Here is a 16,814-nt window from a genome sequence, read left to right on the forward strand (position 1 = left end):
CATTCAAGGCAGGAAGAAGAGCACTGACAGAGTGGAGACAACAGGAATTGCTCCTTTGATTAGAGAGGCAGGAACTTTCACAGACTGCTGGCTGCTTCCATCCCTGTGATCACAGCCATGACCTCTGGCCATGCTAACTGCATGGGAGTCTGAAGAGCGAGCGTGTGTCTTCTATTGGGGAAGGCGTGAGCTTGGCCAGCCCTCAGGGTCTCCCCTACTCATCACGCGGGCTGATGCTCTCCCCTTGTATGCGGCCTTCTAAAAAGCATATGCTGTCATGAGCGTGTACTTTCCAGGGAGCCAGTAGCCTGCCTTTCAAGGCAGGGCTGAAGAGCATGTGCAGAGAGGCCTTCCCAGAGCAGGTCATTAGCTCCTCATAAGCTCATTCAGTCCACTAGAACTCAGGTCCCATCCTTTCTCCAGCTTAGTTCTGTCTTTCACAGAAACAAGTCAATCAGCCGATGAATCAGTGTTGCTAACTTACCAGAGTGCTGTGGTCAAGACATGGAAACAACAGACCCCAATGAAGCCTGGCCTCCAGGATGAAAGACAAACATTACTGACAGCCCAGCAGCTTTGAGCCTATGCCGGGATGCTACCCCCAATCTCCTGGAGCCTTGTAGTGAGGCCACATGATCCCACTCTACAGAAACAAAGAGAATGGTTGCCATCTCACAGCACAGATGCAGATGACAGAGATGCACTGAGGCTGCTGGTGGCCAGCCCATGGTCACTCAGCAAGGGGATGTGGAGCCAGGCAGGATCTGGGGCTTCTGACATGTGGCCAGGCCTCCCTGATGGGAGTGCCTTCACCGTCCATCCCCTGGAGAGCTGGCAGTGACTCAGGCCAGCCAAGCAAGGAAGGGAGAGCATAGGCTGCTCAGCTCTGCTGCTGTGAATGGGAGTTGTCTGGCAGTGTTTGATCTGCCAGCTGAACACTTAACAGTACCCTACCAGATGACCACTCTTCCAGACACCCCTCACTTGCACCGGCTCTGGGGTCAATACTTGCTACTTTATATAACTTTTTATATACCCATTCTCTAATCCCCTCCCCTAGGCCAGGCAATGTTCTAGGCAATGGGAGGTATATGTCCCAGGGGGAGCCATAAGTATTCCAGAAGGAAGCAGCATCCTCAGAAAGGATCCACCAGAGAATGTCATGCAGCACCATGCGCCCACCAGGATGGGTACTATCAAAAAGAAAAAAAAAGCAGAAAACTACAAGTGTTGCGAGGACATGGAGAAACTGGAATGCTTGCACACTCTTGGTTGAAATGAAAATTGGTGCAGCCACTATGGAAAACAGTCTAGAAGTTCCTAAAAAATTTAAAAATAGAACAACCATATAATCCAGCAATTCCACTTCTGGGGATATACCCAAAAGAATTGAAAGCAGGGTCTTTGAGAGATATGTGCACACCTACATTTGTAGCAACATTAATCACAATAGCCAAAAGTTGGAAGCAACTCAAGTGTTCATCAATGGAGGAATGGATAAGCAAAATGTGATATATATATATATACACACACACACACATACACACACTATATATATGTATGTATATCTCACACACACATATAGTGGAATATTATTCAGCCTTGAAAATGAAATTCTGGCACATGCTAAAACACAGATAAACCTCCAGGACATTATGCTAAGGGAAATAAGCCAGTCACAGAAAGATAAATACTGTATGACTGCACTTTTATGAGGTTCCTGGAGTCATCAAATTCATAAAGACAAAAAGTCAAATGGTAACTTCCAGCAGGGAGGGAAAATGGGAAGTTGTTGCTTAACGGGTAAAGACTTTCAGTTTTGAAAGATGAAAAAGTCCTGAAGATCGATTGCATGTTAACATGAATATACTTAACACTACTGAGCTGTATCTTAAAATTGATTCAAATGAAAATTTTTATATTATGTGCATTTTGCCACTTAAAAAACAAAGGAAGGGGCTATAACAGAGGTAATGGAGAATTAGCGAGACCCCAGGGATGTAGAGTTGGGTACAAGGGGCATGTTGCCAGAGCCCAGTCAGAGACTGGAGGAGGGGCCATAGCTATAGAGGACTGTGGTCCCCATGTCACAGGCAAGGCAGGAGGGGTGGAGAAATGCCAGGGATGCTGGCTCCCCCTCCCTCCAGGTTCCTGCAAGCACCTCCACTGGCCACCCCCACAGGCTGGTCCCAGAGGTAAGGGGCCCAGGTGATGCAGACTCTCAGAATCGTCTCTTAGGGTGGTTCTGGGATGAGGGGCAATCAGCAAACAGACAACCCAGCAGTCCCCACATGCCTAGGCCACAAAGATGTAAATTTAATCTTCAATCATGCTCAGTACCATGAAGAAAAAAACCACGCACAGTGAGAGAGATGAGCAAGGAGGGAATGTCCATGGAATATCAGGGAAGAACTCTGCAAAAACACCACTGAACTTCAGGCACTGTATGGGTCTGATTCTGCAGAAGATCAGAACCAATAGGATACGTGGCTATAGAGAGAGAACAATTTATTTTAAGGAAATGGCTGGAGTGATTGTGGAGGGTGGCAAGTCCAAAATGTGAATAGCTGGAGACCCAGGAAGAGTTGATAAGACAGTTCCAATCCAAAGACGATCTGAAGGCAGAAGTTTCTCTTTCTCGAGGGACTGTGTTTTTTTAAGACATTTTATTGAGGTATGACTGGCGTACAAAAAGCTATACATATTTAATGTGTACAGTTTGATGAGTTTGGAGATAAGTAATGCACCCCATGAAACCATCACCACAATCCATGCATAAACCTATCCATCACCTCCAAACATTTCCTCCCACCTCTTTTATTTACTATTTGTGTACGTGTGATAAGAGCATTTAACATAAGATCTATCCTCAGCAAATTTCAAGCACATAACACAGTATTGTTAACTACAGACACCTGCTGTACATCAGATCTCCAGAACTAATTCATCTTGCATAACTAAAAATGTTACGTCCTTTGACAAGTAATTCCCCCCTTCCCTGCTCCCCAGCCTCTGACAACCTCCATTCTACTCTCTGCTTCCATGAATTCGACTGTTTCAGATTCCTCATGTAAGTGACATCATGCAGTATTTGTCTTTCTGTGACTGGGTTCTCTTAACAAAATGTCCTCCAGATTCACCCATGTTATCACAAATTTAAAGATTTCCTGCTTGTTTAAGGTTGAATAATTCTATTGTATGCATATACCACATTTTCTTTATCCATTCATCCATCAGTGGAAATTTTGTTCGCTTCTGTGTCTTGGCCATAATGAACATGTGGGTGCAGATACCTCTTTAAGATCCTAATTTCATTTACTTTGGGCCTATACCCAGATATGGGAATGCTGGATCATATAGTAGTTCTAGTTTTAATTTTTTGAGGAATCTTTATACTGTTTTCCACAGTGACTACATCAATTTACATTTCCACCCATGGTGTACAGGAGTTCCCTTTTCTCCACATCCTTCCCAACACTTGTCATCTTTTCTTTCTTTGATAATAGCCATCCTAACAGGCATGATGTGATATGTCATTGTGGCTTTGATTTGCATTTCCCTGATGGTTAGTGATGGTGAGCACCTTTTTATATACTTGTTTGCCATTTCTATGTAATGGAGATGTATTTTTGGAGATGTATCTGTTCAGTTCCTCTACCCATTTTTAAATCAGAGGGTTTGAGGTTTTGTTTCATTTTGTTTTGTTTGTTATTCAGTTGTAGGAGTTTCTCATGTATTTTGGATATTAAGCCTTTATCAGATATGCAGTTTGAAAACATTTTCTTCCATTCCGTAGAATACCTTTTCATTTTTGTAATTGTTTCCCTTGCTGTGCAGAAGCTTTTGACTTGATGTAATCCCACTTGTCTATTTTTGTTTGTGTTGCTTGTGAACTCAGCCTTTTTACTCTTAGAGCCAACTAATTAAATGAGGACCACCTGCCTTATAGAAGATAAAGTGCTTTACTTAAAGTCTACTGATTTTAGTGTTAATCACATCTTAAAAATGCCTTCACAGAAACAGCTAGACTGGTCTACAGTCTGGACGTATAGCAAGCTAGCCAAGTTGACACATAAAATTAACCCTTACAGGCACCATTTTCCACCTGGACCAGCACATATTCTTGCGTAGAGCTGTATACCCTGTTCACACACTGCATCTTTTTCTTTTGCAGAGAAAAAAACAAAAATTCCCCACTTTGCAATTGCATCTGTGAATGAGAAGCTCCAATTTTGTGGGAAGAGGGAAACACCTAAACTTGCCAGAATCATCACCAGAGACACCTGCCGGCTGACGAGGGCAGCTTTCTTGGAGCCGACAGATGATGCAGGGAAACAAGAAGTGCACAGACGGATTCAGTGACTCCTCCAGCATCGGCAGCGTGTTGGATGATGCAGACAGGGAAGTGAGCAGCCTCACAGACCGGGCATTCCGGAGCTTGTGCATCTCAGAGGATACATCCTTCCATGACTCCTATCTGGCCGTGTCCCCAGATATCAACCGACAGGTGTTTGGGACTTTTCACCAGAGAGCAGTGAGCCACACCCAGAGGAAAAGTGGCATTTGGAGCCAGTTACCGTCACAGGGCACGGAACATTCAGGCTGGGCAGCCACCTTCCGACAGCTACCCAAGTACGTTCAGGGAGAGGAAAAGTACCCCAAAACCAGCCCCCCACCAACACCAGTCCAGAGGAGACTGGAGGTGCCCGTTTCTGGCCTAAGGAGCAGCAACAAGCCGGTCTCCAAAGTATCAACACTAATTAAATCTTTCGACAGGACTGAGAGCCAACGTTGTGAGAGCAGGCCCACTACCAGCAAGCCTCCGGCTCTGAAAAATCCCCCCAAATTCGCTCCTCTTCCAGAAAGCAGTGTCAACTTCTGCTTTGATTCTGCATTTCTGACAGTCAGGAGGGTGCCCGCTGAAGTTTCCAACACCCATCAGAATAGCCACCAGCCAGGCAGGAAGCACGGAGAACAGGAGTCCTCCAAGAACCCAGAAATGGCCTGTCACGGCTCCAGCAGCTTCCTCCCGGCAGCCGACGACATGGCCACCTCATCTGAGTCAAAATTCCCCTCTCCACACCACAAGCCAGCCACTGGTGAGCCTGGGAGAGGCAAAGGCACCTTTCTGCACAGTGAAAATAGTGCTTTTGAGTCATGGAATGCCCACCAACCAAAGCTGCTGGAGAGAAAGGACGCGGCTGGAACTGTCCCAGAAAGCAAAGCTCCCAAGCACTATGGGGACACGACCTTACTAAGAGAACCCCGTCCCCCTGAGTGCACAGTCTCTCCCTGCCAGGTGCAGGCCTGCTGCAGTCAGGAAGAGAACAGACTCACAGCAGGGGCTTTGTCCACATCCGTACCCTGGGGGTGCAGGGATCCAGGATCCCAGGTATTTTCTGTGGAAGGAAAAGCTCCCAGCTCACAGCCGGATTCTCAAGAGAAGCCAGCCCAGCCCCCATGGAGGAAGCCAAAGACTGGCAAAAAAGGGAAAGAAAGTCTACAAGATACCTCGGAAGAAAAGACACAGACCAGCAGGAGAGGCCCACCTTTGCATACAAAACACAACCCCCAGGGACAGTTTCCAGAAAATGATGCTCTTGACCTGCCTGTGGAACCCAATGAACATTATGATCCCCCCTTTAACATCAGTAAGCTCCTGACCCCCATCATACCCAGCAAGCACACCCTGGATTCAGCAGAGAACCAGCCGGCAGAGCAAACCCCATCACCCCCAGGACAGCTAAACGGATACCAAGAGAAGGAGCCCAGTGAATGTCAGTCTCGAGACAGCTACAAGTCCAAAGCCCCTAGCCTGCTGTTTAACCTCAAGGACGTGCGGAAGCGTGTTAAGAGCACATACAGTTCCTCACCTCTCTTGAAAGGGCTTGATGAGAAAACTAGAGGTAAGGTTGATGGAAAGCAAGAACCTGTGAGCAACGGTGTCATCCTACCCAATGGGCTTGAGGAAAGCCCTCCAAACGAGCTTTCTAAGGAGAGACCCGCTGATGACCCCACTGCATCACATGTCAATCCCCAGAAGGGCCCTACAGCTGACCCCAGTGAGCCCTCTGCAGACAGCTATCTAACTCTTAGCGCAGCTTCGACTATCACCAAAGTCCCCTTCTATGTTAACGGGGAGGCTGCTGAGAGGAGCAGTTACGAGAATGACGAGGTGGAAGGAGAGATAGAGATGGGTCCTGCCGGATCTGGCTGGTGTCCAGACTCCAGGGAACACCGCCCCAGGAAACACCTCTCCCTTAGGCTTTGCAGTAGGGATCCTGAGCCTGGAAAGGCTACAGAGAAAACGATGACCCACCAGCTAGAGAATGGGCTCTCCAGATCTGTGTCCCAAGAGACAGAACCTGAGAGGGAGGCAGGACTTCAGAACACACACTTCAACCAGAAATTATCCCCAGGGCCCCTCTCTCCTGAGGAGGAAGATGTGTTTTACAGCGACAGCCAATCCGATTTTATGCCAAGCCTCAAAGGTAAGGCCAAATTCAGCACCAGCTCTTCAGATCAATCCTTTGCCTCATTTGATGATCAGCAGAAGACGTGGTTTACTGAGAACCAGCGGGAAGACAGGAGGAAGGATGTGAGTGCAGGTGACAGTCAGAAGGATGAAAAGGAGAACATGGTGGGGAAGGATGAGCCGCAGTACTGCGCCTTAAGCAAGGGGCACGCGTGCCTGGAAGACTGCAGCCAGGGGGAAGCATTGCAAAGAGAAGGGGAAAGTGTGCCTGGAGGAAGAACCAGGAAGGCATCGGCAGAGGAAGCTAATTTCAGAGGCTCTCGGATTGGGGAAAATAAGGGTACGACCTTTTCACAGGCCAAAGACCTTACTCTCTCACCATCTTCTGCTTCAAATAGGCACATGCTATTTACCATTAAAGACAACACCCTCAGAGCCACCCCCGTAATTAAACCTATTATGCTGCCTCTCCTGAGGACCCTGTCCTTGGAGGACTCCCTCAGCAGTGGCCACAAAGAGGAGGAATTGCCAAGGCCAGAATGGGGTGAGGATCCTGGTTTCTGTGCCCCCGAAAACCAGGACATTCTTGGTACATCAACACCCACTAACACGCTGAGCACACGTGTGAAGTGCATGGCCAACGAGGTCATGGAGGACCCCAGGCAGGGGTCCAGCATGGCCAGGATGGAGGCCTCTCAGCCAGCTCCAAAGGGGAATTTCCCATCTATGCCTCTGGTGGGAGAGGGGGACAGGGTGAAGCCACCACCAGATGCTGCACATGACCTCATGGCAAGCAATTGCAAGAGCGGCTCTGCAGACCCAGGGAAGCCAGCGGCCCCACGGCACATTCCCACCATCACTTTACCCGAGGGCGACATAGAAGACCAGCCACACCCATGGCAGCCTGAAACCTGTTGGGAAGAGCAGACACCAGGTTTCAAGAGTCACTTTTTGTCCACACCCAGAGCAGGGCCCCCTGGCAGAAGACTGGTCCCTGGTGAGATGGCAAATTCCCCTAACCCCAGCTCCCCGGGGGAGAGCAGTGCCTGCTCCCCTGCTGCCAGCAGCATTTGGGATGAGGCTTCCCAGGCCCCTGGAGGACCAGAGCTGCTGCCCGAGGAGCCTCCTCAAGCCAGCCCCTGGGCCAGCTCCAGTCCTGCCAGGGTCACCAGGAGGGAGGACCTGACCCACGCCCTCGTGTGGGAGGGTGGCTCTGACCCCCTACTTGAGCTGTCGGCAGAAGACCTCCGAACCCTCTCTCCAAGAGGTTCATTGCTGGATGTGGCTACCAGCCCAGCAGGCACCCCTGGGAGACTTGAGCTTCCTGCACAGCTAGAGAGGGCAGCAAGCAAGCCACCTGCAGTCCCACCCAAAACAGAGAAAGCCCTGCGGCGGGCGAAGAAGCTGGCAAGTAAGAGGAGGAAGACTGACCAGGCTCAAGAGAAGCACAGCGAGTCACAGGAGGGAAAACCCTGCCCAGAGGACTTGGAGCAGACACAGCAAAGGCCACTGTGCCCCAGAGAGAGGCTCCGACACAGTTTCCCTGTGGTCCGTTCCCTGCCCCCTCCCGTGCACCGCCACTCTGTGTCTGGCTTCTCAGAGCCTGTTGGGAGGCAGCCCGGAGGCCCCCAGTCCCTCACACCCCTGCCCGCCTACCCCGCCACCCAGAAGGTCCTCCAGGATCCGCAGTCCGGGGAGTACTTTGTCTTCGACTTGCCACTCCAGGTGAAAATCAAGACCTTCTATGACCCAGAGACGGGCAAGTATGTCAAGGTCTCCATCCCGTCCTCCGAGGGGGCCTCCCCAGAGCCGACCCCACCAGATGCCCTGGCCGCTCCCTATGTGCTGTACCCCGGCTTCCAGCCAGTGCCTGTGACAGCCTTGATGCCACTGCGCTGCTCCTCTCAGCTCTCCGCACCCACCTTCCTCAGGCAAGGCCCTCGTGCCTCCATGGCCCGTGCCAGGCCCCAGAGTGTCCACGAGTCTGGACTACAGCTGGCCTCAGGGCCTCATGGTGACTGCACCCCGCACTCTACAGGCCAGCGCCCTCATGGGCCCCCCCAGAGCCCAGAAGAGGAGGGTGCAGAAGCTCCAGGCCTGGGCATCATCTCCACCGACGACCTAGAGGACTTTGCCACAGAAGGCATTTCTTGAGTTACCGCAGGCTGAGCCGCACCCCCAGATGAACCCAGAGGAGCTTACTTCCCTCTCTCCCAAAACAAGCAACACACACACACACATATGCAGACACATGCACACGCACACGCATACACACACACACACATGATCGTCAACACATGGCCTTTTTAGATCCGTAAAATCCAGAAGGCAGTAGGGATCCCAAGACAACCTCACCCGAAGGGCTCCCTGTCTCTCCTCTGATGGAGGGGTGCTGCTTGCTCGGCCCAGTCCCCTCCGTGCCAGTTCCCAGGTGCACTCTACTCCAGCCCTTCTCCATCCCTTCCTTCCTCCCTCTCCTGGCCTGCCCTGCTCTTCCCTGGCCCTGCCAACCAGGTGGGTGTGGCAAGGGCACCACCTGGTCCCAAGGGTCCCTCTGCACCTGCACCCACCCACTCACTTGTAGGCTCCTTGATGAGCAAACCCCTGAGGCCCCCAGCTCAGACTCAGCAGCCATTTCAGGTCACCTCAGGCAGACTGACTAAGGACCAGCGCAGGGCAATTTTGCAGAAATGATCATTTGCATAGAATGGGTTTCCTTCACAGGGAGAAACTTGCCACTGAAAGCTATTTTCTGATCAAGAAAAGGCCCACTTTTTAAAAAGTGAAACAAGTTTGCAGATACGGTTGTGTCCCTGGACTCCTGTCTTCCTTCTGTGGGCAGTGGGGGTCAGGACTGACAGAGTCACTTCCCTGTCTACCACAGTCTGGCGTCCCACCTTGTCCCTCCAACACCTGTCCATGCCTTTGCAGGGCCAGGCCCTCCACTAGGTCCTGACTGCCCCATCTACTGACCAGTACCTGTGCCCTCCACTTAAAAAGAAAATGTGTTCACCCCCTCACCCCCTGTCAGTTCCTGACCTTTGGGGATTTGGAGGGAAGTGTCGGGATTCACTCAAGAGTTTGAGTTTTACCTAATGAAACAGGTCCACTGGCCCAGCACAGTAAAGCCAAAATCCACACTGAGGTTTGCAGTGGGAGAAAGGAGGGTGTTTATTTACAGGGCACCAAGCAAGGAGAATCAGGCAGCTCACACTTAAACCCTGACCTCCCCCATGGCTTGCAAGCGTGGATTTTTTAATGGCAAGGGAAATTTTCAGGAAAGCCGAAGTTACAGATGAAATTGTAAATCAACACATGGAGGGTACACATTGGTTTGGTGTAAAAAGGCAGGATATCTTGAACTAGGGACTTATGGGTCATAGGGTGGAATCAAACATTTTCTGAAATGCAATTGGTTAAGGAAGAGAAGCTTTGTTTTAAAATTTGGGTTAGCAGAAAGGAATGTTAGCTCTGGCTTGTGGGTGGGACTTCCCCCAGGTCCCCCAGAAAGAAATTTAGAACAAAGAGCCGTTCTCAGAGTTCAGTCCTCAGTTCCCTCTTCTCTGAGGTCTCTTTGCTAGTGGATCCATTTGGTGGGAGTCTAGGTTTCTGAAAAACAACTCAGAGTCACGAGTTCAGATGTTCTCTTTAATTTCCAGAGGGAACCAAATACCCCAGGACTCTGGCTTCCTTGGCTGTTGTTTGAGGTTACTATTACCTTCCTGCTTATCAAGTTGCTCTTTTGCTTCTCAGGGCTGGCTAAGTGTCTGGAATTTCCCTTGAAAGAAGCCAAGATTTTCGTGTATTTCCATGGTTGGGGAGGGGTCCTTGCTCGATCTTAAGAGCAGGTGCCCTCTTGCAGGCAGCCGGCTAGGGAGCAAAACCAGCACCCAGGGTCCTGATAGGTTTCCACACCATGGCTTCTACAGAAGCCTCCTAATGCTTGTTCTACTGGAAACACAGGGGCAAAACGTGCTTCCCTCTTTATTTAGAACCCTCAGCAGCTGCCAGGACTGTGCTGCCCAGGGCACAGGGGACCATGCAAGATGCATCGTCCTTGTCCTGTTGGCAAAGGCACCGTTTCCACACTGGAAGGATGAGGAGGCATTCAGTAAACCAAGTCCTAGACTCACACAAATACAGGGGCTTTGAGCACAGTTCAGGTCATGATTTGGATTCGAGATTTTATATCTTTTTGTTTTCCCAACAAGTGCAGCCACACCTGATTTTCATTGTGAAAATACCACACAACGCCCCCTCCTTTCCCCCCGAGCCAATGCCATTCAATTTAGCCACACCTGTTGCCAGCCAGGCAACCAGCCAGGAGTGCAGGCAGACCACTATCCCAAAATCTGGTTCCCATGAGTCACTCACTGGGTGCAAGCAACAAGAACAAAGTTGCATTTTGACCCTGACTCCAAATCACCTCAAGCATCCTCTCCACTTTGTTTTCATCTCACTAAAACATGAAAAGGAATAACTCATTTTGCAATTCTCAGGACCCAAGGAAAAGAATTATCTAACAAAGGAAGAGTCCCTCCATTCAATAAGAACCACACTTACAGTAACTATGTCCCCACAGGAGAAAATATTACTTTGGGAAACTCATTTTGGGGAAGCAATCTTCTTCCTTAGAACCGATATTGGCAAGACTGTGGGTAGAACTGAACACATAAAGACTTGCTCCCAGCAAGTCAGCTAGAAGGACACCTCACTCCCTTACAGCAACGGGCCTGTGTTCCTGAAGCGGATAATGCCTCCAGAGAACACAAGCAGAGAGTCTCCATCCAGTGAAGCCCAACTCACTAGCCAGTGATGTTTTCCTCTTTCCATTTGCTTCTAAGGGAGGTCATACATGCCTCCTTCCTTCCTCACTCCCTCCTTCTCTTTCTCCCTTCTTTGTTTCCCTCCCTCTCTCCTTCTCTCTCTTCCTTTCTTCTTTCCTCCCTCCTTTTTACAAACATTTGCACTGTACCAAGCACTTTGATGGGTGCTGATGGTACCATGACAATAAGATCTGGTCTCTGCATTCAAGGAGTTAAAATCTAACAGAGAAGAAAGACAATTACAACCCCACATGTTAAGTAATTTAATAGGTTGCTCTGAGGAACACCTAACTTGCTCTGGCTCCAGGAGTTGGCACCTGAGCCAAGCCAAGAAACACAAAGCTGTCCATTAATTTATGAAAAAATTCAGAATATCCCCAGCTTTAATCTATCAAAGATGACATTGATTAAATACTAATAGATTTGTCTTGCCATGTCAAAGTGTATTAATTTAGCTAATTGTTCATCAGCATTTCTAATCAGCACAAAAGCTGAACCAGTGTGGCCTCACAGGATAGACCTTGGTTGATATGTCCTTCAGCTTCTGAATTGATATTTCACTCACAGGGGTTGCCCAGCAAAACCACTATTTCTGCCATTGTGTTTAGTAGGACAGTGGTGAGATTTATGAGAACACGTTGTTTGTGAAAATTACAGATGTTGTCTGCATCTTCTGTGTAGTGCCCTGGCCCTTTTCTATGAGTATAACCCCTCTAAATGTCTCCTGGGGAGAGGACATGGAGGTGGAGCACCTCCAGGGAACAGTTGAAGGTCCCAGGCTATTCAGCTAAACATGACCAAGGGCTCACATCGTCAAGCATGTACCATGCACTGGCCCATGAGTGGGGAGCTTGAGACTGGACTCGGTCCTCCCAGCAAACCCATGAGAGATGCCCTCATTAGCCACATTTTACTGTAAAGGAAACAAAGGTGCCAGGATGGGATTTAACTGCCCATGGTCATAGAGCCACTAAGTGAGGGGCCACACCAGGGACTTGGGCCCCTCTTACTTCTAAGCGGACTTTTCAATGCTCAGCCAGTACTTCGTAAGTGTGGTCCCTGGAGCAGCAGCCTCCACATCACCAGGGGCTTGTGAGAAGTTCAGAATCCCTACCTCCATCTTCACAAGCTTCCCTGGGTGGTTGATCCATTTGTGCATTGAATTCTACGTGCTGTCAGCCACTGCTTAGCCTGGATAAATTTTAGGGAGGTGCATTGGATGTCTTCATGTCTCCACAGCAGATGTCTTGTGCAAAGAAAGAGAGTAGCACATCTAGGTGGGGGAGTTGCAGGGAGCTGATTGACACTCAATGTGAGGAAGGCAGCTCTGAGGACGAGCAGACGAGCATCATCTTTTTTTTTTTTTTTTTTTTTGACACAGAGTCTCGCTCTGTTGCCCAGGCTGGAGTACAGTGGCATGATTTCAGCTCACTGCAACCTCTGCCTCCCGGGTTCAAGCAATTATCCTGCCTCAGCTTCCTGAGTAGTTGAGATTACAGGTGCCCACTACCGCACCTGGCTAATTTTTGTATTTTTAGAAGTGATGAGGTTTTGCCATATTGCCAAGCTGGTCTTGAACTCCTGACTCAAGTGATCCACCCACATTGGCTGCCCTAAGTGCTGGGATTACAAGCGTGAGCCACCATATCCAGCCACTAGCATCATCTTGACATTACATCAACCGCTAGGGATAGCTGAGCTCCCTACCAATGGAAATGTACAATGGAAGCTGATGACCCCTTTCCTAAGACAAGGATGGATTCAGATATCAGAAGGGACCTAACAATCTTTTCGGACCCCAGGCTACTTTTGGGGCTCCGGTATGCCAGTGGCAAGGATGCAAGGTCTCAACAGGGAGTGGCCACAGGCACACGATGTAAAACATTTGCATACAAAAGGGGAGCTCTGTAGCAAAACCTGAACTCTGCGTGTAGGAAGCATTTTGGCCCAGATACACCATGAAGTTGGATACGCCTGTCTGTACACGTCTTCCAAATTATTCAGATGTGAAGTCCAAGGTGAGTGGAGCAAACTCGGAGCCACATCCCCGAGCTGTCACCACCAGAGTCTTGTTTAGGCTTCCTCAGTGTCACCTCACAGAGCCACCTGAGCAGAGGGCTCTTCCCCTTCCACCAGGTGGAAGGGTGGGCTCCTCCCTTAGCTGCTGACTCCCAGCAGAATGTTCCAGCCTGCCTGGGCCTCAGAATCATCTGTGCACTTATTAACACTTGTTATTATCCCAGCCCTATTTCCAGTTCACCTCATCAGATTCTCCAAGTGTGGGAAAGAGTCACTGTAGAGGTACAAGTTCCTGAGAGGTTCTGGTTCACCCAGTCTCACAAATGCCACTCCAGAGCACAGTTCCACACCTGGACCCCACATACTGGCCAGGCACTGCCAGGCCCAGAGTTCTGCCCAGGGGACACCCTCCTGTGGAAGGTTATGTGGAGGAAGGACCTGGGGCAAGAAGAACTCAGAGGCACTACTTTCTCCATGTGGAAGTGGTGAATGGGGAAAGGCATGACAGCCCTCAAGGGCAACCCAGTGCAGCCTCCAGCCCTGCCCAGAGCCACCTGGCCTGTCTGCTTCCTGCTGCCACAACTTTCTCTCCTCCTCCAGGTGTGCCCCAAAGCTCTATCAGGGGCTACTCTTCCACAGAAGGGAGGATGAGCATTGTTAGAAATAAAGACTTCCCTTTGAAGGAAAACTCAAACTTTCCCTCTGAAGGTTTCATAATTGAATCTGCTGAGATAAACTGACAATAGACAGATTAACCAGAGAAAAGGCCTACAAATTTATTAACATGCAAGCACAAGGGAGTTGCACAAAGTATGAAACTCTAAGAAGAACCAGATGGTTGAAACTTAAATGCCCCCTTCGTAGAGGAGAAGGAGTTGGGACTTGCAATTCTGAGGAAGAGTAAGTGATTTTTTAGGGAAGATAAATGGTCCCAAAACAGACAACAGCCTAGAGCAAAGTTCCCCTGGGTCCTGGATATGGTATCCACTCTAGTCTTCTTTCCAAGCCTTCTTTTCTGTAAGTTCATCTCTGTTTGACAGGCTAGGGAAAGGGGTCCAAGACAATTGCATTCCTTCTGAAGGAACTTCCCTTAGTCAAGAAAGCTCCTCCTTGCCCTTCGGGAGAAGCAAAGAGGCAAGGGACAGAGTCGAGAGAAGGTCAGAGGGACCTTGGTTCTTCAGATCAAAGTATTCAGCATGTCAAGGTGTGACACTTGAGGGTAACACCTTCAACTGGGTGAAGCCTGGGGCTCTGACCAACGCAAGTAGATGTCCGAGGGTAAAGGTGCTCCACTGACCACTATCTCCAAGCAGAGAGTTAACCTTCTTGTGCTCATCATTTGCCAAACTGTGGTTTAGTTTTTAAGTCTTCGCACTGTCTCAGAATTTTTCTCGAGCCTCAGCTTGCTCCAGGCACTGTCACATGGATGCCATTTCCCTGGGTCCTTGCCCGGCATCGGTCCTGCTCCTGGGTCCCAGCCCCAACTCCCATCCCTTGTGTCCATCCTTCCTGAGCTTTAGAGCCCTCCCTTAGGCCCCTGCATGAGAACATTGTCAGCACCTGCCTTCCTGTCATTCGAGATCATTCCTGTATTTTCCTCTGAATATGGAAACCTTTGACTCGTGTGGTCCTCTTTCCCATTTAGAAAGGTCATATATGTGGTCGGTCTCCTTCAGCATTCCCGTGCTTTCACCAGCCCATTCCTCCTCACTGATGTAGCCTGAAAGAGTCAGCAGGCCAAGTCAATAGTTAATCGAATGGTTGGCTGCTAGCAGAGACTGCCAGCCAGTGCTGACAGAAGTGGAGACTTCGTTACTGCTTTCTTGCACTTGTAGTCCTCATGTACTTGTGTGAGGAGTGACCCCTGCACAGGGCAAGGTGATCTCAGTGCCCCCACCCCCCATCTGTCCTGACTCACACACAATTACTACGTCTCCATGCACAGGGCAAGGTGATAGTGGGTCTCCCCATCTGTCCTGACTCACACATAGTTACTATGTCTCCACGCACAGGGCAAGGTGATCTCACTGGCTCTTCAATCTGTTCTGACCCACACACAGTTACCACAACTCCACTGTCCAGTGTGCTAGTTTCCCAAAAGGTGGATACCTCTTGATTGAAACCTTTTGACCAATGCTCCACATCACTAGTCATTAGGGAAATGCAAATCAAAACCACAATAAGATACCACCTCACACCCAATGGATGACTACTATCAAAAAGAAAATGGAAAAGAGCAAGTGTTGGCAAGGGTGTTGAGAAATTGTACACTGCCTGGTGGTCCAAGCCATAGTCCTGGTTGCCATCCACCCTGTTCCCAATCTCTTGCCCCCAATTCAATCAGGCCCCAAACCTGTCAATTATGCCTCCAGGTATTTATCAGTCCATCATCCATCTGCACCCACCATCATCCCTCACAGGACTGTTGCTGGCATCTCTTCACTGCTCCCACTTCTATTATGACCTCCCTCCCAACTGCTCCCACAGGGTAGCCTGAGGTCCTGATTAATGCACCTTCCTGATCCAGGAAGTACCAAAATGTTCCTGCTCACCTCAGGATAGAGCCGGGCTCCAGGGCACAGCGTGCAAAGTCATCATGCATTGGAGTCTACATCTTCTCCAGCCTCATCACCTGCCTATCCCTAGAGCCTCTTTACACCTCAGCTTCCCTGAGCTTCTCCAAGATGACCAAACAGACTATTTCCAGCCCTTTCCACATGCCCTTTCTTCTGTGGCTGTGTTAAAAACCCCCTGCCTCAGAAGGTGAGAAACTTTGACCCCCTCCCTCAAAGGTGGGAAAACACCATGCCACTTCCGCTGGGCTTCTGGGATACACACTCCTGAAGTCCCAGTGGCCACAGAGGCAGTCTGTGTATCCTAGGTCACTCCACCATAAGGAAAGCCACATCAGCCCATATGGAAAGATGGTCTGGAGGGGCCCTGGGACCATATGTACGAGAGGGTGTACTAGGCAGATTTTGTGTGTGTGTGTGTTTGGTTTGGGGTTTTTTTTTGTTTTTTGTTTTTTGTTTTTTTGTTTTTTGTTTTGTTTTGTTTTGAGAAGGAGTCTCACTCTGTTGCCCAGACTGGAGTGCAGTGGCACAGTCTCGGCTTATTGCAACCTCCACCTCCTGGGTTCAAGTGATTCTCCTGCCTTAGGCTCCCAAGTAGCTGGGACTACAGGCAGAAGCCACAATGACCAGCTAAGTTTGGTATTTTTAGTAGAGACAGGGTTTCATCATGTTGGCCAAGCTGGTCTCTAACTCCTGATCTCAAGTTATCCGCCCGCTTCACCCTCCCAAAATGCTGGGATTACAGGTGTGATCATTGCTATAAAGAAATACCTGGGACTGGGTCATTTATAAAGAAAAGAAGTTTATTTGGCTCACAGTTCTGCGGGCTGTACAGGAAGCATAGTATATCTGCTTCTGGGCAGCGGGGTGGGGGATCTCAGGAAGCTTCCAATCATGGCAGAAAGCAAAGCATGGGCAGGC

At 49.5% G+C, this 16,814-nt stretch overlaps 1 protein-coding gene across 7 annotated transcripts in view; it reads left to right on the top strand.

Annotated features, from left to right (window-relative positions):
* The window catches only part of CUNH10orf71 (chromosome unknown C10orf71 homolog), a 30,324-nt gene extending 21,037 nt beyond the window's left edge, over positions 1 to 9,287 (top strand). For all 7 annotated transcript variants that reach the window (XM_017885540.1, XM_017885543.1, XM_017885538.1 and 4 more), the window contains one exon: positions 4,175 to 9,287. In XM_017885540.1, the coding sequence (XP_017741029.1) occupies positions 4,322 to 8,629 (4,308 nt within the window). In that variant the 5' untranslated portion in view covers positions 4,175 to 4,321 and the 3' untranslated portion in view covers positions 8,630 to 9,287. The remainder of the gene's footprint in view (positions 1 to 4,174) is intronic.
* Positions 9,288 to 16,814: the final 7,527 nt, after the last annotated feature.

This window comes from Rhinopithecus bieti, unplaced genomic scaffold (assembly GCF_001698545.2).
Source record: "Rhinopithecus bieti isolate Rb0 unplaced genomic scaffold, ASM169854v2 scaffold_15143, whole genome shotgun sequence".
NCBI lineage: Eukaryota > Metazoa > Chordata > Mammalia > Primates > Cercopithecidae > Rhinopithecus > Rhinopithecus bieti.